Source organism: Engraulis encrasicolus, chromosome 5, assembly GCF_034702125.1.
Source record: "Engraulis encrasicolus isolate BLACKSEA-1 chromosome 5, IST_EnEncr_1.0, whole genome shotgun sequence".
Taxonomy (NCBI): domain Eukaryota; kingdom Metazoa; phylum Chordata; class Actinopteri; order Clupeiformes; family Engraulidae; genus Engraulis; species Engraulis encrasicolus.
The window spans coordinates 1355028-1377527 of NC_085861.1; the positions used below are offsets into that span (position 1 = coordinate 1355028).

The 22500-nt window shown below is 43.7% G+C and overlaps 1 protein-coding gene and 1 long non-coding RNA gene across 2 annotated transcripts in view; both read left to right on the forward strand.

Moving 5' to 3' along the window:
- cpvl (carboxypeptidase vitellogenic like) overlaps positions 1-11553 on the forward strand; it is a 26519-nt gene extending 14966 nt beyond the window's left edge. The window contains exons 9-14 of the mRNA XM_063198491.1: positions 623-754; positions 6043-6141; positions 7297-7470; positions 8015-8070; positions 8300-8426; positions 11407-11553. Of these exons, the coding sequence (XP_063054561.1) occupies positions 623-754; positions 6043-6141; positions 7297-7470; positions 8015-8070; positions 8300-8426; positions 11407-11505 (687 nt within the window). The 3' untranslated portion in view covers positions 11506-11553. The remainder of the gene's footprint in view (positions 1-622; positions 755-6042; positions 6142-7296; positions 7471-8014; positions 8071-8299; positions 8427-11406) is intronic.
- A 13-nt stretch (positions 11554-11566) lies between these two features.
- On the forward strand, positions 11567-12303 carry LOC134448827 (uncharacterized). The gene is made up of 2 exons (XR_010034846.1): positions 11567-12163; positions 12204-12303. It is a non-coding gene; the product is annotated as an uncharacterized LOC134448827 (long non-coding RNA).
- The last annotated feature ends 10197 nt before the right edge of the window (positions 12304-22500 follow it).

The window sequence follows — 22500 nt, forward strand, 5'->3', positions numbered from 1 at the left end:
GAGTTTTACCTTTCTCCTGTACTTTCAACCGTTCTCTGAGTATGGCAGTGCAGATTTTACCTCCATGCTAGCAGTTAACATTGAGTCCTATGAGACCAGCTGTTAGCTTGGAGGTAAAATTTGCACTGCCATACCCAGTGAACGGTTGAAAGTACAGGAGAAGGGTAAAGCCCTACTATTTAACTCAAGGGAAGGTGTAAAGTAAGCTTATTTAAAAAAAAGGGACAGTATCACTTTAAGCAAGTCCAACATTTGCACATTGCCATCCATATCCTGTGTGTGTGTGTGTGTGTGTGTGTGTGTGTGTGTGTGTGTGTGTGTGTGTGTGTGTGTGTGTGTGTGTGTGTGTGTGTGTGTGTGTGTGCGTGTGTGCGTGTGTGCGTGTGTGTGTGTGTGTGTGTACCCTGTAGTGGTCCATCTGTACTGCTAGCCAGGGTTTGATTGTGTGTGTGTGTGTGTGTGTGTGTGCGTGCGCGTGTTCGTTCTAGATGCTGGGTGGCTATGGTGAGCTCCTGTTCCAGACTGTGTGTGTGTGTGTGTGTGTGTGTGTGTGTGTGTGTGTGTGTGTGTGTGTGTGTGTGTGTGTGTGTGTGTGTGTGTGTGTGTGTGTGTGTGTGTGTAGATGCTGGGTGGCTATGGTGAGTTCCTCTTCCAGACTGGGCTGGTGGATGAGAAACAGAAGCTGTACGTGGAGCAGCAGACGGACTTAGGAGTCACATACATACAGCAGCAGAGATGGGTAGAAGCCTTCCAGGTAGCACACACACACACACACACACACACACACACACACACACACACACACACACACACACACACACACACACACACACACACACACACACACACAGGGAATCACATACATACAGCAGCAGAGATGGGTAGAAGCCTTCCAGGTAACACACACACACACACACACACACACACACACACACACACACACACACACACACACACACACACACACACACACACACACACACACACACACACACCCACAGGGAATCACATACATACAGCAGCAGAGATGGGTAGAAGCCTTCCAGGTAACACACACACACACGCACACGCGCACACACACACACGCGCACACACACACACGCGCACACACACACACACACACACACACACACACAGAGGGAGTCACATACATACAGCAGCAGAGATGGGTAGAAGCCTTCCAGGTAGCACGCACACACACACACACACACACAGAGGGAGTAACATACATACAGCAGCAGAGATGGGTAGAAGCCTTCCAGGTAGCACACACACACACACACACACACACACACACACAGAGGGAGTCACATACATACAGCAGCAGAGATGGGTAGAAGCCTTCCAGGTAGCACACACACACACACACACACACACACACACACACACACACACACACACACACACAGAGGGAGTCACATACATACAGCAGCAGAGATGGGTAGAAGCCTTCCAGGTAGCACACACACACACACACACACACACACACACACACACACACACACACACACACAGAGGGAGTCACATACATACAGCAGCAGAGATGGGTAGAAGCCTTCCAGGTAGCACACACACACACACACACACACAGGGAGTCGCATACATACAGCAGCAGAGATGGGTAGAGGCCTTCCAGGTAGCACACACACACACACACACACACACACACACACACACACACACACACACACCGTGTGCATTAATTCCTATACTTATTCCTTGTCCTAATTCCTATTATGCTGCATTTTGTAAATACATTTTTTTGTATTTTGATTCATGAATCTGCATGTCTGCTGTTGCCCAGTCTTGCACTTTATATGTGTGTATGGGTATTGTATAGGTACTCTAGGTGGAATGTATGTATACCGTCTATGTGTAATTGTCTCCGTCCACACCTAAAGTCCATATCTATGTCTGTATGGGCAAGTACTAAACGTAATTTCATATTCTTTGTATGACCAGCGCATGTAAAGAAATTGACAATAAAACCGACTTGACTTGACCTGATGAAATGCTTGGGGGTCCGCCGCAGGATGACAGGAAAAATATAGTAAAACAAAATCAATTATTTGATAAATTGAATAACTAAAGTAAACCAACATAAACACAAAACCACACTTAAGCTAAATAATCGCAGTGGGGCACTGCCTCGCACAGCTAGGCTACTGTAGGCCTATGGGAGAATTAGCCTCGCACAGCTAGACTACTGTAGCCTATGGGAGAATTAGCCTCAAACAGCTAGCCTACTCTAGGCCTATGGGAGAATTAGCCTCAAACAGCTAGCCTACTCTAGGCCTATGGGAGAATTAGCCTCGCACAGCTAGCCTACTCTAGGCATATGGGAGAATTGGCCTCGCACAGCTAGCCTACTCTAGGCCTATGGGAGAATTAGCCTCACATAGCTAGCCTACTGTAGGCCTATGGGAGAATTAGCCTCACATAGCTAGCCTACTGTAGGCCTATGGGAGAATTAGCCTCGCACAGCTAGACTACTGTAGACCTATGGGAGAATTAGCCTCACACAGCTAGTCTATTGTAGGCCTATGGGAGAATTAGCCTCGCACAGCTAGCCTACTCTAGGCCTATGGGAGAATTAGCCTCACATAGCTAGCCTACTCTAGGCCTATGGGAGAATTAGCCTCGCACAGCTAGCCTACTGTAGGCCTATGGGAGAATTAACACTGCCTCATACAGCTAGGCTGATGTAGACCTATGGGAGAATTAGCCTCACACAGCTAGGCTACTGTAGGCTAATGGGAGAATTAGCCTCACATAGCTAGCCTACTGTAGGCCTATGGGAGAATTAGCACTACCTCACACAGCTAGACTACTGTAGCCTATGGGAGAATTAGCCTCAAACAGCTAGCCTACTCTAGGCCTATGGGAGAATTAGCCTCACATAGCTAGCCTACTGTAGGCCTATGGGAGAATTAGCCTCACATAGCTAGCCTACTGTAGGCCTATGGGAGAATTAGCCTCACATAGCTAGCCTACTGTAGGCCTATGGGAGAATTAGCCTCACATAGCTAGCCTACTCTAGGCCTATGGGAGAATTAGCCTCACATAGCTAGCCTACTCTAGGCCTATGGGAGAATTAGCCTCACATAGCTAGCCTACTCTAGGCCTATGGGAGAATTAGCCTCACATAGCTAGCCTACTCTAGGCCTATGGGAGAATTAGCCTCGCACAGCTAGCCTACTGTAGGCCTATGGGAGAATTAGCCTCGCACAGCTAGCCTACTCTAGGCCTATGGGAGAATTAGCCTTGCACAGCTAGTCTACTGTAGGCCCATGGGAGAATTAGCCTCGCACAGCTAGCCTACTCTAGGCCTATGGGAGAATTAGCCTCACATAGCTAGCCTACTCTAGGCCTATGGGAGAATTAGCCTCACATAGCTAGCCTACTCTAGGCCTATGGGAGAATTAGCCTCGCACAGCTAGCCTACTGTAGGCCTATGGGAGAATTAGCCTCGCACAGCTAGCCTACTCTAGGCCTATGGGAGTGTAGCAACCCAATGTAAGTAGGCTGCCGGATGTGAGTGCCCGGATATCCGCCCGAGTATTTGCATGCATTTGCATTCATTTCCACCATCAGGAATGCTTTGCGGTACCACAGCTACCCTATGTGAGTCGCGCCGTGTCGCCTGACTGTCCCTTCTATAATATGATTGTAGCCTACCGTAACAACTCGGCCTCGGCCCCCGCCGCAAATATCCACCACACCACCACGGGTCCTCTGGTGTTGTGACCGTTTTAGGATCTTTTTTTCATATCCAATACTTGCACATCAAGAGTGACAATTCCATCATGGATGTTTAAACGATATGTGCGAATGCAGTCATGTTGAATTTAGGGTGGCCAAACCATGCCATGTCATGACGTGCATCACATTATTTAAACAGCTCGTGTAAACAGTTATCCTGAGTGCCCGTGTCTTTTTGGAGATCGGAGGCTTGATGAGCAAAGAGATGGGAGAGAAATTAGTTGTGCGCGCGCGCACACATCTGCACAATATCCACCGGACACGAAGTTACTGGCTCCAATATTTCAGCGTCCCGTTTGATTCTGTGCTGACACTTTTAAGTTTACGTAGCACAATCAAATGAATAGGCTATGTCTAAATTATAGGCTCTAGTCTCCAATGTGCCTAGTTTCACGTGTTGTTGGCGTCACCAAATAATCTGCACACTATGCGGCATAACTTTTCGAGTGCTACATTTAGACCGGGTAAAGTATCGAGCATGCTCCCTTCAATAATATTAAGAGTGTCCCGTAACAACTCTGTCTCGGCCCCCGCCGCAAGTATCCTACACCACGAAGGTCCTCTGATGTGTGACCGGTTTAGGATATTTTCATATAAAACAGAAATAAGAGCATGCGCGCGCCTCTGACTGTATCTAGACACGGAAGGAATGGCTCCAATATGTTCAGCGCCCAGTTTAATTCTGCACTGACACTTTTAAATGTAGGCCTACATGGCACAATCAAATGAGTAGGATTTGTCTAAATGTAGCCTACTAGGCAGGCTCTAGTCACCAATCTGGCTTTGTTTCGGCATCACCAATAATAATGGCACAATATGCGGCATGGTTTCGCGTGTTGTTTTTGCACCACCAAATAACACAATGCGGCATAGCTGCTGTTTTCTAACTCAGAGAGAAGGCTATGCCCAGATATTCGTTTAACTTGTAGGATATCCTGATGTTATGTTTCATATATTTATGTTATGTTTCATGTTCAATGTAAGGAGTAAAACTCAGAAACCTCCCGAGTGCTAGCTACATTTTGACTGGGTAAACTCGTGACTTCAATGCCTTCCGAAACGGGCTATTCCAGTGTCTGTAACAGTGCATCTATTTTAGGCTATAGTCTTGTGCAAAACTTTTTATTTAACATTGCGAATGGGCAGGATGGTTTGCTTAGACACGCACGTGCTTCAGAGCAGCTAGAACTGTGCAAGGTGACTGCTGCAGTTTTCAGCTCAGTCTTCCTGGATCATAAAAACAAAATAATGCTGACGAGAAAGTAACGCCGTTATCTTTTGATGGATTCCCTTTGGGTGCTCGGTTGAGACCGTTAATTTTCACACCCAAATCAATTTGGTCTTAAGTTATAATTTCATTTTATTTCATTTTTTTTTATTATTTTGATGTTATTGGTCACCGGGCCTATTCTTTTGATTGGGAGATCAAGGAACTCTCTGGTCTCGCCGAAACGGTGATGTGCTGTGGGCTCTTTACGCACGGCACCTATGTCCCTTCCATCTTCAGTCAGACTCAAATCGGACCGAAATCAAGTAGCTGAGGTTACACTGTCGTAAATACACGACCGAAATCGAGTAGCTGAGGTAAAATAGACGTAAATACTCGGGCGGATATCCGGGCACTCACATCCGGCAGCCTACTTACATTGGGTTGCTACAGGGAGAATTAGCCTCGCACAGCTAGGCTACTGTAGGCCTATGGGAGAATTAGCCGCACATAGCTAGCCTACTGTAGGCCTATGGGAGAATTAGCCTCACATAGCTAGCCTACTCTAGGCCTATGGGAGAATTAGCCTCACATAGCTAGCCTACTCTAGGCCTATGGGAGAATTAGCCTCGCACAGCTAGCCTACTGTAGGCCTATGGGAGAATTAGCCTCGCACAGCTAGCCTACTGTAGGCCTATGGGAGAATTAGCCTCGCACAGCTAGCCTACTCTAGGCCTATGGGAGAATTAGCCTTGCACAGCTAGCCTACTGTAGGCCTATGGGAGAATTAGCCTCACACAGATAGCCTACTCTAGGCCTATGGGAGAATTAGCCTGCTATTTGAGCATGTTATGTAGAGGGAAGGCTAATGTAGGATTGACTGTGTCACCATTTGGTCAATGCTCATATGTGAGATGTTACATTATCTGTAGTACGTGAATGGGGGAGGGGGACTCTGAAACATTGCAGACAATGTTGTTGCTGTTGTTGTTCAGAATAGTCCACATGTCCTACTGTGTGTGTGTGTGTGTGTGTGTGTGTGTGTGTGTGTGTGTGTGTGTGTGTGTGTGCAGGTGTTTGACAGCCTCCTGAATGGGGATATTCTGCCCTATCCTTCCTTCTACCAGAACGCTACGGGATGCACCAACTACTTCAACTACATGCAGTGCACGGTACACACACACACACACACACACACACACACACACACACACACACACACACACACATACACACACGGGATGCACAAACTACTTCAACTACATGCAGTGCACGGTACTCACACACACACACACACACACACACACACACACACACACACACACACACACACACACACACACACACACACACACACACACACGGACACACACACACACGGACACACACACACACGGACACACACACGGACACACACACGGACACACACACACACACAGACAGACACACACACACACACACACACACACACATACACACACAAACACACACACACGCACACAGACACACACTGGATGCTCCAACTACTTCAACTACATGCAGTGCACGGTACACACACACACACACACACACACAGAGACACGCACACACAGACACACACACACACCAACTACCTTGTTTGCTTGTAGTGCATGGTACACTACACACACACTTACTTCAACTACATGCAGTGCAAGGTACACACAGGCACACACACACACACACACGCACACACACATACACACACACTTACTTCAACTACATGAAGTGCAAGGTACACACAGACACACACACAGGCCAACTACTCGGTTACGGCCCATTGGTCCGACAGTTATTTTAGTCCATGTTTGTAAATATTCACTTTTAAGTTTACTGAAAAGTAAGAACTATGCCCAAACCAAAACCTTTCCTAACCCTAACCGTCAGTAAAGGAATGTTTATGCCTGAAAAGACGTGCCCACTGCCCACGTGTAGCCTAGCCTACCCCAGTAGCTGCGTGATGCTCCCGTATGGCTTATTGTCTGACTTACGGGCTGTCTGACTTACAGGCTGTCTGACCAATGGGCCGACCCCAACTCCTCTGCCTACTGGCATTGCTCGGTATGACAAGCAGTCAGAGCGTCAATAACATTTCACTTTCCCGAGACGACTGATGGACAATTGAGACGTATCGAGTTATAAGCTTCAGCAGTAGGATAATGAGATGGAGAGAGTAGCATGTTAGCCTTAGCAAGTAGACTTAGCAGTGCTAAAATGCAGTGAAATACATGTAGATACGTGCATACATGCAGTCTCTCTCTCTCTCTCCCTCTATCCCCCTATATCTCTCTCTCCCTCCCTCCCTCCAGGAGCCTGCTGATCAAGAGTTCTTCTCCTCCTTCGTCACGTTGGCGTCGGTGCGGCGCAGCATCCATGTTGGAAACTTGACGTTTAACGACGGCAGCGAAGTGGAGAAGCATCTACTGGAGGACGTGATGAAGAGCATCAAGCCCTGGCTAGCAGTGCTGATGGACCACTACAGGGTACACACACACACACACACACACACACACACACACACACACACACACACACACACACACACACACACACACACACACACACACACACACACACACACACACACACCATCAAACCCTGGCTAGCAGTACTGATGGACCACTACAGGGTACACACACACACACACACACACACACACACACACACACACACACACCATCAAACCCTGACTAGCCGTACTGATGGACCACTACAGGGTACACACACACACACACACACACACACACACACACACACACACACACACACACTATTACACACACACACTATTACACCCTGCCTAGCAGTACTGATGGACACCTATAACCACAGGGTACACGCCATAGGTTATACACACACACTGACGCTCCAAAACGTTCAGCTTTCAAACGCGGTGTGTGTGTGTGTGTGTGTGTGTGTGTGTGTGTGTGTGTGTGTGTGTGTGTGTGTGTGTGTGTGTGTGTGTGTGTGTGTGTGTGTGTGTGTGTGTGTGTGTGTGTGTGTGTGTGTGTGTGTGTGTGTGTTTAGGTGTTGATCTACAGTGGACAGCTGGATGTGATTGTGGCGGCTCCACTGACTGAACGGTGAGTAGTGTGTGTGTGTGTATAGTGTGTTTATAGTGTGTGTGTGTGTGTGTGTGTGTGGGAAAGAGAGAATACTACAGGCAGCATAACATTTGTGTGTGTCTGTGTACATATACTGTGTGTGTGACGTGTGTAATGTGTGTTATGTGTATTATGTGTGTGTGTGTGTGTATGTATGTGTATAATGTGTGTGTGTATAATGTATGTATGTGTGTGTGTGTGTGTTCAGGTTTTTACCCACAGTTCAGTGGGGCGGGGCTGACGAGTACAGTAAAGCTGATCGGTTTCCATGGCGACTGCAGCCGGGAGACAAAGAGGTGGCCGGATACGTACGACAAGTTAAAGAGTTCTTCCAGGTGAGAGGGGAGGGGTGTGTGTGTGTGTGTGTGTGTGTGTGTGTGTGTGTGTGTGTGTGTGTGTGTGTGTGTCTGTGTAAAAGAGGTGGCCGGATACGTACGACAAGTTAAAGAGTTCTTCCAGGTGTGTGTGTGTGTGTGTGTGTGTGTGTGTGTGTGTGTGTGTGTGTGTGTGTGTGTGTGTGTGTGTGTGTGTGTGTGTGTGTGTGTGTGTGTGTGTCATGGTAATAGATGCTCTCTTAGTGAAAAGAGAAAGCTTCCTGCCACTACTCGTTTTAAAAAGAAGTCCATGTTCACTCCACCCAAGCACCGAAACTCTTGAAAATCTCGAAAATCTCTTGAAACCTATTGTCGTCTGGTCGATAATGACGTAAAGACACTATTAAAAAAGAAAAAAGAGTATAAGGTGTTTAACAATCTGTCAAAAGATGAACGAAATGCGATAATGGACTTGAAAAAAGACAACAAAATTGTGGTTCGATCCGCGGATAAAGGGGGTGCTGTGGTTTTACAGAATGCAGTGGATTATGAGATGGAAATCTCAAGACAACTGAACGACTTGACGTTTTATGAGAAATTACCCTCTGACCCCACCTATAGGCTGCAGGCTCGCATTAACTCTCAACTCTCCCATCACCTGCACAACGAAGAGTTTGACAAAAATGTGTTTGACTTTCTCATAACTGAGCATCCTGTCGTCCCTGTATTCTATACACTCCCAAAAGTGCACAAGGGGCTAGAGACCCCAATTAAGGGCAGGCCTATTGTGAGTTGTATCGGTAGTCTGACCGAAAACTTCTCAGCTTATGTTGACCATTTCATTAAACCTATGGTGACCACTCTTCCATCGTACATACGCGACTCGGGTTGACTTAATCAATTCATTGAAATCTTTTAATAATCTCTCTGATAACACATTAATGGCGACCTTTGATGTCCAGAGCCTTTATACGAATATTCCACACGATGGTGGTATCAACGCACTACACCATTTCCTTTCTTTACATCACTCTGAGAACAAACCCAGTATTGACTGTGTACTTGACCTGGCTAACATTGTCCTGAATAACAATGCCTTTCGCTTCCAGAGTGACTTTTATCTGCAGAAAAAGGGCACTGCCATGGGAAGTAAAATGGCCCCTAATTACGCATGCCTGTACATGGGTCTTTTTGAACATCAGTACGTGCTCAATTCAACTAATCCCTTTTACTCAAAAATAATTTTTTACAAGCGTTTTGTGGACGACATTTTTACGATTATGGAATGTACTGTGGATGAATTGAAGTGTTTCCATGAATATTTAAATTCTTGTAATGAACATCTACAATTCACATTGGAACACCATGCTCAACGCATTAGTTTTTTGGATGTTTTGGTTTACAGGGATGACTTGAGTCTTAAAACTGATCTCTTTCGGAAAGCAACTGATCGCAACACCATTCTTCATGGTGATAGCTTTCACCCCAAAGCAATTGATAAAAAGTCTCCCCATTAGCCAATTCCATCGCGTGCGCAGAATTTCTAGTGACGCCTCCACTTATTCTGCACAATCTTCTGACATGGCCCAAAGATTCCTCAACAGAGGCTATAAGCACACATGGGTAGACGCAGCCATGACGAGATTTGATCACACAACGCAAGAAGAATGCCTCAAGCCAAAACAACGCACCAGTGGCAATACAAAACCTTCCACGAGGTGCTGCGTCAGATATTCCCCACTTGCGCATGAGTTCAAAAAGGTGATACACAAACATTGGCACATTGTTCAGACCGACCCAAGACTGCAAAATGTTTTCACCACCGCGCCCCAATTTGTTTTTAAACGGGCCCCAAATTTGAAGGATTGCCTAGTTCGGAGCGACACTTGTCCCCCGCCCACAAAACCCCTTCTCAGCCTACCCGATGGCAATTACAAATGTGGAGGCTGCGCCCAGTGTTCTTTTACACACAAATGTAAACATTTCAGCCATCCACATACAGGCAAGTCTTTGCCTATCCGAGGTGCAATCACCTGCAGCACCACCCATGTTGTTTATTTAATACGCTGCCCCTGTGGCTTGGCATATGTGGGCATGACAACACGGGAACTGCACACACGTATCAGTGAACACAGAAGCAAAATCAGGACCGGCGATGAAAAAAGCCCTGTAGCCGCCCACTTCAAAAGTGCTGGTCAGTGCGCTCAGATATATAGGCGTGGAACGTGTGGATAAGTCACCTAGAGGCGGTGACAGAGGAAAAAGATTACTCCAACGTGAGACGTTTTGGATCCACTATTTGAACACAATGTCTCCTAATGGTCTTAACAAAGAGTTTGACATCAAGCCATTCTTGTAACTCTTGTAATTATTGTCATACCCCCCCCCCCCCACACACACACACACACACACACACACATACATACACACACATACACCACCAACTTGTGGGTATTGGTTTGTGGACGCAGGTGCCCAAAAATTGTTCCACTGAACTATGTAAATATGATCAATGTGATAGGTGACTCACTGGGTGTTTTTAATATGCAATGTCTTGTGCTTCTCCATCCTTTTTTGTTGTTTATTTTCATTTTCGTTTTCAAATATCATGATCACTTTATTTTTCTGAGTGTAATCTGTTACATCTTTGAACTATGTGGCGTTTAACTTCTGTGGAAGAGTCAGCTGTGACTTTATATGCTGACCCATTTGCTGTTGGACTACCAGCACAGCTGATTGTCAGCCTATCAGCTGTGGACTTTGGCTGATCAGCTGACTGTAGAATGTTTTAAAATGACCCACTCAATGCCATGTTCACACTTTGCCTGATGAAGACCTGAAGGTCGAAACGTTGCTCGATTAAATAATACATAGACAAGCAGTGTCGCGGACTTCTCTTTTCACTTGGATTTACTCTCATTGTCCTGCACCTGGCCCATCGGGTGGGATGTGCACACATCTACTTCTCTGAAATAGATGCTCTCTTCTCTTCTGTGTGCAGGTGATTGTTCGAGGGGGCGGGCACATCCTGCCGTATGACCAACCACAGCGCAGCTTTGACATGATGGACAGATTCCTCTCCACCAAGGGCTTCTATTGACACACACGCACATGTAACACACACACACACCTACACACACACACCTACACACACACACACACACACACACACACACACCTACAGGTACACACACACACACACACACACACACACACACACACACACACACACACACACACACACACACACACACACACACACACACACACACACACACACACACCAAACCACATTGAAGAGCCTTGAACATGTGCCGTAGAGCCTTAATTGTCCCCAAGTGTGTGTGTGTGTGTGTGTGTGTGTGTGTGTGTGTGTGTGTGTGACAGACAGACTGTTTTCCATTGGGAATTGTGGGAAATTCTCCACGGGTATGCTATCGCAGCCGAGTCCCTACAATAGTCACTCATCAGTGATGTCACTGAGGATTCTGTAGCACAGCTCTTCCTTGCATGCGCATTTGTGGTGTGTGCATACATACGTGAGTGTGTGTGTGTGTGTGTGTGTGTGTGTGTGTGTGTGTGTGTGTGTGTGTGTGTGTGTGTGTGTGTGTGTGTGTGTGTGTGTGTGTGTGTGTGTGTGTGTGTGTGTGTGTGTGCGTGCGTACCGCAGGTACATTGTGTGTTTGTTGTGACATGAGATGGTTGTCTGTTCTGCGATGATGATGATGATGATGATGATGATGATGGTCTGTTCTGAGGTGATGATGATGATAATGATGATGATGATGATGTTCTGAGGTGATGAGTATGTGTATATTCTGAGCTACTATGGTGATGAGTATGTCGTTGTCAATGATTATGTTTTATGAGTTCAATAAAGTCTACTGGATCCACCACATTCTGTGTGTTTGTGAATCTGCGTAGAGGGAAGGAATTTTGTGTGTGTGTGTGTGTGTGTGCATGTGCGTGTGTGTAAATCAAATGTACACAAGTGATGCTTATGGGCTAGATTGTGACAGGATGTGTGTGTGAGCGTGCGTGTGTGACAGGGACAGATTCCGTGGGTGCATTCAAGTCCAAATTATATTGATTGACAGCTACGTCAGCGAGAACTTGTCATCACGGCGTGAGTGGTATGTGGGGGTGGGGAGGAGGAGTGGGACAACCAGGGGATCAGGATTTGATGATTAGCTTCGTCGATTAGCAAAGCACTTCCTCGTCGCAATTCTAACAAATTTGCTCATTTCCGACGCTACTTCACTCAAAGAGGGTGGATGCGATTGGTGGGTGCGCGAGTTTAGTGTTGGGCACACATACCTATACAGGTGTGTGGTTGGGCACCTCCATGCATCCAATGCCCGTCTTCCATATATCTTTCTGGTCAATCGTAAGTCAGTCATTTACGTGGCATGTAATTGGCTGAGCAAACTGGCGGCGGAAAAAAAATTCAATTCATTAGCCTAGCATGTCCCATTGAAATGACTGGAGGCGGGACTTATTCACTCTCTCCAGTTCTTATACTACCTCCATGGGGACAACGCGTCTACAAAGCTGTCAGTTAACTTTTGACCAACCAGTTCAAGGGTGCGTCACAGTGGAGGTGGTATGCAGACCCTTGCAACGAACTGCAGGAGTTAATCCCGCGATAGTTTGAAACCATGTCATTACATTACATTACATTACACTGTACTTAGCTGACGCTTTCATTTTATTCAAAGCGGCTTACAGTTATTATTTGTCAGGGTATTGGTTACAGTCTCTGGAGCAGTGTGGGGTTAGGTGCCTTGGTACAGGGTATTGGCTACAGTCCCTGGAGCAATGTTCGGTTAGGTGCCTTGGTACAGGGTATTGGTTACAGTCCCTGGAGCAATGTGGGGTTAGGTGCTTTGGTACAGGGTATTGGTTACAGTCCCTGGAGCAATGTGGGATTAGGTGCTTTGGTACAGGGTATTGGTTACAGTCCCTGGAGCTATGTGGGGTTAGGTGCTTTGGTACAGGGTATTGTTTACAGTCCCTGGAGCAGTGTGGGGTTAGGTGCTTTGGTACAGGGTATTGGTTACAGTCCCTGGAGCAGTGTGGGGTTAGGTGCCTTGGTACAGGGTACTGGTTACAGTCCCTGGAGCAGTGTGGGGTTAGGTGCCTTGGTACAGGGTACTGGTTACAGTCCCTGGAGCAGTGTGGGGTTAGGTGCCTTGGTACAGGGTATTGGTTACAGTCCCTGGAGCTATGTGGGGTTAGGTGCTTTGGTACAGGGTATTGGTTACAGTCCCTGCAACAATGTGGGATTAGGTGCTTTGCTGAAGGGCACTTCAGCCATGGAGTGCAGTGTTGCCAGATTGGGCGGTTGGGCTACTTGGGATGGCCGTCTGCGGGTAAAAACGGGAAAAGTTGGCCATTTGGCGTTTTTTAAGCAGTTTTGTGCCCATAGAAATCAAGGCAATTTGTTGAAATGGGGCAGAATTTAGCACATTTTAGTGGTTTTTGAGAACATTTTGGGCGGGATTTGATCAGACACATCTGGCAACACTGCCTGGATGGAGCTGTAGGGAGAGGTCAGGGGGGGATGTCACATGACGTGTCGCGTCTTCATCACAGCAGAACTGAAGACTGAAGACAGAACTGAACACGATTTCTAACCACCATGCAACATTTCATGTCAAATATACCTACTACAGGGTTTTTCTCTTTGCTTTTTTTTTTTTTTTGTAACTGTAACTCCTCACACAGATGCACAAACCTATAACAAAAACGAATAGTACAAGTCTACTTTGCAAGTTCAGTTTACAATATATAATATATATAATATTTTATATAATATATATATATAATATATACAATATATTACAAAAACTAATCCATTGCACCAACAGTCACTTTGTATCTGTGAACACAAAGTGTACTGCTTTTCTAGCGCAGTTGCAGTGGTGGCATTTGTAATGCTGCAATTGTCCAGCAGGGGTCCCCATTTCTCCATGCGTTTTTAGAGCACTCTGACTTTTTCTACTCTGTTAGATTTATTTTTTTCTTCTCTACTCCTTAGGAATGGTAATGGTGACCCTGCCAAGGCCAAACGGTAGGGCACTTGTCTACCATGCGGCTGACCTGGGTTCGATTCCCGGCCCGGGTCCTTTGCCGGCCCTTTCCCGTCTCTCTCTCCCCACTCGCTTCCTGTCACCACCTTCACTGTCCTGTCATAAAAATGAAGTCATAAAGACCACAAAAAAAAAAAAAAAAAATGGTGATGGTGGAAGCCCATTTGCCATTGTGACAGCACTCCACAGCACACAAGTGTTCACTGCATACTGCAGACAATGAAATTGCATTTATGCCTCACCCTTGCAAGGGGGCAGCCCTCAATGGCGCCCCAAAGGGAGCAGTGCGGTGGGATGGTACCATGCTCAGGGTACCTCAGTCATGGAGGAGGAATGGGGGAGAGCACTGGTTAATTACTCTCTAGATTATTGCAGGTAAAATATAAGAGTCATGAACACGTATCTACTGAAAGGCTGCCATATTATATATTATAGTCTGAGAGACATTCATACATATAATATTAGACTTAGACTTCTTTATTGTCCATTAAAATTAGCTGATATATATTTGCTATACAAAATGGATTTGGTTTCGGATTTGACCGAAGCTTCGAGCGCCAACCGAACCGAATCCTACCGCATGTGTCGTGACGTGACTATATTATCAATGTTTGGGAGAAGTTATTGCCTATGTGTTAACATTTTAAAATAAAACAATAAAATATTCCTTCAGCGTGAAGTATCTCTATCTTACTGTTAAGGAAAGAGTATACACTGTGCAATGGTTTTACTGATTATAATGTACTAGCTGATGATTGGTTAGGTTTTCGGAAGAACCTTAAAGATGTACTGTATTACATGTTTAGTAGTTTATTTCCAGATTATGCAGCCCATTCAGAAATGTTACCTTTTTCATGAATACTTACCATGACCTTCAAATTCCAAGTATTCATTATGACTGGGAAAATGGCACTTTTCATAGGTGAAAGAGGGATCTTCTCCATGGTCTGCCATTTTGAATTTCCAGAAATTACATTTTTACCTGAAAATCTTACTCTACTTTGGTCATACTACTAAATATTAGTTTGTTACTTTGTAAATACTCATGAAAAGATAAAATTTGGCAATATGCAGCACAGTTTCAATGAGCAGCATAGTTACAATACCAACTCTGGCCACCATCCTAAAATAATTGTCACCACTTTCTTGTTAGTACTGTAATACACATTTAAACTATTATCCATCCTATTTGATTTGGATGGGCACCTCAAAACACATTTAAACTATTATCCATCCTATTTGATTTGGATGGGCACCTCAAAACATATTTAAACTATTATCCATCCTATTTGATTTGGATGGGCACCTCAAAACACATTTAAACTATTATCCATCCTATTTGATTTGGATGGGCACCTCAAAACATATTTAAACTATTATCCATCCTATTTGATTTGGATGGGCACCTCAAAACATTTAAACTATTATCCATCCTATTTGCACCTCAAAACACATTTTATGAAAAAGTGGCAGTTATTCTTTCCCCATAGAGTAGTTGCATGAAATCCCGTTGGGGACTGGAGATCATACAGCAGGGGTCCCCAAACTAAAGGGCCGTAAGGCAAGGCAAGGCAAGTTTATTTATATAGCGCATTTCATACACAGGTGCAACTCAATGTGCTTCACAAAGTTAACAAATGTAAATGAAAGGAAACAGGGAAGAAAGAAGGAAATGAATTAGAGTCAAAAAGCATTTAAAAACATTAAGATAAAACATAAGGTAAAAAATAATAATAAAATAAAATAAAACAAATTAAATAAAAATAAAAATAATAAGAATAAGTAATTTAAGCTAGGGGAAAGCATCTGAGAACAGCTTTGTCTTGAGTCTAGATTTAAAGCTATCAATAGTGGGTGCATTTTTACGTCATCTGGAAGCTGGTTCCAAAGCTTTGAAGCTAAAGGCTGCCTCTCCACACTTTGTTTTGACTTTTGGAATCACCAGCAAATTCTTCTCCGTTGACCTTAGTGACCTAGTNGGTGCTTACAGGAAAGACATATCCAGTAGATATGTGGGTCCATTCCATTTAGTGATTTAAAACACAAGTAGCATAGCCTTAAAATTCAATTCTGTAGCTTACTGGGAGCCAATGCAGCGATTCTTAAAATTGGAGTAATGTGGTCGAACTTCCTTGTCTTTGTAAAGAACCCTTGCAGCTGCGTTTTGTACAAGTTGAAGCTGTTTAATGGTTTTATTGGGGAGGCCAGTAAAAAGACTGTTACAGTAATCAACTTTACTAGGAAATAAAGGCATGTATTAGCTTCTCCAGATCATGTTTAGACATCGGGCCCCTAAATTTAGAGACGTTTTTTATGTGATAAAATGCAGACTTAGTAATAGCTTTCATGTGACTGTTGAAGTTTAGGTCACTGTCAATGAGGACCCCAAGATTTTTAACTGTTTCCCTTGCTTTCAGTCCCTTCGTTTCAAGGATAGTAGCAATCTTTTGTCTCTCCTCTCTTTTCCCAAATATAATTACTTCAGTTTTATCTGTGTTCAGCTGGAGGAAATTGTGAGACATCCATTTGTTAATTTGGTCCATGCAATGATAGAGTGATTCAAGGGGGGTATAGTCATTTGGGGACATAGATAAGTAGAGCTGGGTATCATCCGCATAGCTATGGTAATTTATGGAGTTATTCTCGATAATGTGTCCCAGTGGCAACATATACAGATTGAACAGTAGTGGTCCCAGAATGGAGCCCTGGGGGACCCCACAATTCAGAGACATCGGTGATGAGGTATGTCTTCCAATGGCGACAAAAAAACTTTTGTTGTAGGTACGATTTTAACCAGTTGATCACTATGCCTGTAAAGCCAACCCAGTGTTCCAGTCTATGTAGTAGTATAGAATGATTAACTGTATCGAAAGCGGCACTTAAATCGAGTAGAACCAAGACGGATAATTTGCCAGCATCAGAATTCAATCTTATGTCATTCATAACTTTAATAAGAGCTGTTTCAGTGCTGTGGTAGGCACGGAAACCTGATTGAAACTTATCAAAATAGCTATTAGACATTAGAAAAGCAGTTAATTGGTTAAAAACATTTTTCTCTATTATTTTACCCATGAATGGTAGATTGGATATGGGCCTATAGTTGTTTAGTACCAGTGCATCCAGGTTGTTCTTTTTCAGTAAGGGTTTCACAACTGCTTCTTTCAGACAGCCTGGGAATATGCCTGTTTGTAGTGAGGTGTTGATGATCTGAAGTACATCTGATGATATTAGATTTAAGATGGATTTGAAGAAGGCTGTTGGTAAAATATCTAAGTCAGATGTAGAGGAGCTAAGACTTTGTACCGTTCTATTAAGAATGTCCACATCAACTAAATTTCTCATGAGGTTAGGATTTAACTTCACCATAGCAAGCTGGTCTGAATCTTGGGTCGGTTGCACATGTGTGTGAGTATGTTTGCACGTATTTTTTCAATCTTTCCTTTGAAAAAGGATGCGAACTCATTGCATTTGCTGACTGAGAGGAACTCAGAGGGCATTAGATTTGGGGGCCTTGCTAGCTTTTCCACAGTGGCAAACAGGACACGTGCATTATTAATATTTTTGTTAATTATGTCAGAGAAAAAAGATTGTCTAGCTTTAGAAATTTCTTGGTTGTATTTCGAGAGTGTGTGTTTATAGATTTGGTAGTGGACTTCAAGTTTGGATTTACGCCACTGTCTTTCAGCCCTCCTGCATTCTTGCTTTAGCAATATAAACTGTGGGGATTCTTTCTCCAAGGTGCTTTTTCACGTCCCACTGTTTTGATTTTTTTGGGGGCAATAACATCCATAATACGGGTCATCCTTGAATTAAAATTAACCATGAGATCATCTGCACTCTCTGAGGTTTGACTTTGGATCTCTGAAAGTGCTTGCTGAAAGAGTGAGGCTGTCTCACAGTTGATTATACGTTTTTTGACTGTAACAGATTCCCTTTGAACATGAGGGTACATAGAAACATCAGAAAAAAATGCAGTAATGGTCAGAAAAGCCATAGTCTTTGACACTAGCACAAGCATTAAGGCCTTTTGTTTATTATTAGGTCTAAAGTGTGACCTTGGTTGTGTGTTGGTCCTGTTACATGCTGTGTGAGGCTAAAAATGTCAATAAGACTTAAAAATTCCTTAGCATAGACATTCTCTAAGTCGTCCACGTGAAAATTAAAATCGCCTGCTATAAACAAGCTATCATAGTCCACACAAACATTCGACAACAGCTCACCAAATTCCTCTAAGAAGAGTGGTGCAGAAAGTCTTGGAGGTCTGTAAATAGTCAATAACAGTATGTCAGAAGAACATTTTAGAACTGCAGCTAAGTATTCAAAAGATGAAAATTCACCTAGTGATGTCTTTTGACATTGAAACAGTGCCTTGAAAATAATTGCTATCCCCCTCCCTGTTTATTCTGCCTTTCTGTACTAATGAAATTAAAGTGTGACGGAGTTGCTTCTATAAGTGTGATAGAGCTAGTGGATTTTTCCAGCCATGTTTCAGTTAAAAATAAAAAATCAAGGTTGTGGGTACAGATAAACTCATTGACAACAAAAGGCTTGTTCCTTAGAGATCTACTATTCTGTAAAGCTAATTTAGCATTGAGCATTGGAGGCATTTCCACTGTGGTAGTGAGTTTTTTTGGGACAAGTCTGAGATTTTCCATGCTTGCCGTCTTGGGGGAATGTATGCGTGTCCTCAAGAGACCTCGCTTTGTTGTTAGAACTGGAATAAGATTGTCCACGGGTCCCCTTATCTGCTTATTTTCAAAACCACTGTACACACACGTCGCTACTAGTTACTCGCTCAGCGAATGAAGCCAATAGAATGTCAATGTGTTCCAGCGAGTCTCGCTGGCGAGTAGGCGAGTACTGTACAAGCGATGCGATGTGGGCGGATCCCGAGTTGAAAATATTTTATCTTCGAGCGAGGCGAGTAAGTGAGTAGCCAATTGGAAGGCAGAGTTTGGTACTTCTCGCCTGTTCATTGGCAGTTAAAGCCGCGGGGACTTTCAGCGAATGTTCCATGAAAGAGAGGCGAGTAGGTGAGCAAGCGAGAAGCTAGCAAATAGCAGCGATGTGTGTGTACGGCCCTTAAGGCCCGGGGGCCGGATGCGGCCCACCACACCACTTTGACCGGCCCTCCACCTCTCTGCACCTCACCATTTGAACTGGCCCAAAGAAGCAATCCTCACAGAAAAAAATATGACAAAACGTATATTTTAAAATATTTTATTTTGTTTATTAACAGGCCTTCCTACAGTTTATTTTTCACCAACCTTGTGTGAATCACCAGAAGTGTCTTGTCTTGATAGTTTCTCATCTCACTGTAATATAAACAGGCCAACTATTTCTATTGTATCACTCATAAACTGTCAATTCCTCATATTTTTCTAACATTTCCTTGCTATTTTTACATGGTTATTAGAAATTAAAAGCAATACCTGTGGTATTTCAAATGGAAAAACATGTGAAGTACTCATGTTTTTTGCAAATCACATGTAATGATTAACTATTTTGTGTTGGAAATTATGGCTTTAACAGGCAGTGGCCTCATGATTGATCCCGGCCCCTGATCACAGTCAGGAACGATAATGTGGCCCCCAGAGAAAAAAGTTTGGAGACCCCTGCTTTAGGCTCTCTCTCTGCTGTTTAGTGTTGGGCGCACAGACCTCCATGCATCCAATGCCCGTCTTCCATATATCTTTCTGGTCAACCGTAAGTCAGTCCGTAACGTGGCACGTAATTGGCTGAGGAGACTGTCGGCTCCTCCATTTTTGAAGCTGTAAAAATGTTCAATTTTGGCTGAATTCACTAGCCTACTATTTCCCATTGAAATGACTGGAGACGGGACTTATTCACTCTCTCCAGTTCTTATACTACCTCCATGGTATAAACAGACTCATACACAGGCACGTATACATGTGTATAATCATGTGTCCACATATATGTCGGAGTGTGTATAAAGTATAAACAGACTCATACACAGGCACGTATACATGTGTATAATCATGTGTCCACATATATGTCGGAGTGTGTATAAAGTATAAACAGACTCACACACACGTGTGTACTGTACTGTAGCTTTATGAACAGGTACCAACAAAAACGACTCCTCTCAAAAAGACTTACTTACTTCCTGGTGCGAGGAGGCAAGCACAAGTGGAGGAGGCAAGGTTGCATATTGTAACGCACTCAGACACAGGCACGTATGCATGTAGACAGCGCCGCCAGCTAGTATTGACACCCTTTAATTTTATTTACAAAGTTTGCAATATATCCAGAAATAAATGGAAATATGCACAATCAGGATCTTTTAATTGAACATTATAAGATATTTAGAAATGCCAAGTATTTATTTCAGAATGCATTTTGTAATTCCAAGCAAAAACACAAAGAAGGGCATGTCCAGGAATATTGGCACCCCTCCTTCAAGGGTTAATTGCACACTATTAGACAGCAATGGCAGCCTCCGAAGGTTTTGGTTTTCATCAATGACTGTGTTCTTTCATTTTACAACCAATCCACTGTGCATTTGGATGTGTTCTTTGGGTTTTTGTCTTGCTGGAGTGCACATGATGTTCAACTCAAACCAAGTGTTCTTGCCATGGTTACAAATTTTTCCTGTAAATGATGATACCTGTCATGACATGATGCCTGTCATGATACCTGTGATACGGTCAAAGCCTCCAATACCTGATGCAACAATCGGGTGACATAATATTATGGATCGGACACCATGCTTGATTTTTGGAAGGGTGTCCTTTTCCTTAAAGACTTTCTTGCAGAGTATGCAACCATGCTGTTTGTGTAAGTCACTGAAAAACTGTGCTATTGCTTCATCTGACCTTAAAACATTCTTAAAAGGGCTGTGCTATGCCTGTATTTTCTCATACATCCGTCAGGTGTTCCCTGTTATGACTTTTATTAAGCAATGTGGTCTGCCTTGGTCTCCAACCAAAAGGCACTACTTTGTGTAGTGTTTAACACAGGGTGCTTATTGAAATAAACTACCCAAAACAGTTCAAAGTTGACCATCAGGTCTGTAGATGTTAGCCCCCGTGTTTTTTCATTATTTTCACCGACTTCCAAATACTTTTATCATAATGTCTTCCCCTACCCCCCACATCCAAGGATGTTCTTTACAGCTCCATGTTTGGCAGATTTCTGAATAACACAACACAGTGTTGAAAATGTTATACCAAGGTCTTTTGAGATGACCTTTTATTATTTGGAGGTCTTATTCTTGCAAATAACAGTATTTGTGGTGTCCTCAGGCAGCTCCTTTGTCTTCACATTGGTGAAAGACACACAAGCTGTAACAGGTGGTTATTTAAACACAAATATCATAATTCCTTGCCTAATTCAATTTATATGGGCAAAAGCAACAGTCAAAGGTGATTCCCATTTGCGATTTACCATAATTGAGTCAAATTAGGTTTCCACAATGGTATCCAGTAGAGGGTGCCAATACCAGTGGTTCCAGGAGCTTTACCGTCTTCAATTTTTTCCCTCTCATAGTTTAGCATTTAATGCTGTTGATTATTTTTATATTAGTATCAACCACAAGCTATCTATAGAAAAATTATGGTTGACCTTATTATTTGTTGTCTGGAGATATGTCCCATAATGTACTTAAACTTCAAGGGTGGCAATAGTAACCGGCGGCACTGTATATAAGCATGTGTCCACATTAGGGATGCACGATGAATCGGCCAGATGTATCGATATCGGCCGATATTTGACATATTCGGCCGATGGGCCGATGTTAACGCAGATTTTTTTATATATATGTTACAGTTCTAAAAGATTGGACTTGACAGTGACTTTCATTGTTTGTCTTCTAGTTTGTCTCTATTTTTTATCTAATTTTAACAGAGGGAGTTAAAAAGTGGTTTTGGAAATAAGAGGACATTCAAAAATTCAGTTTGCTTGCATCATTGTCAGTCTGTATTAAATGTTATCTCTTTAAAAAAAAAAACGCAATATCAATATCGGATATCGGTATCGGATAT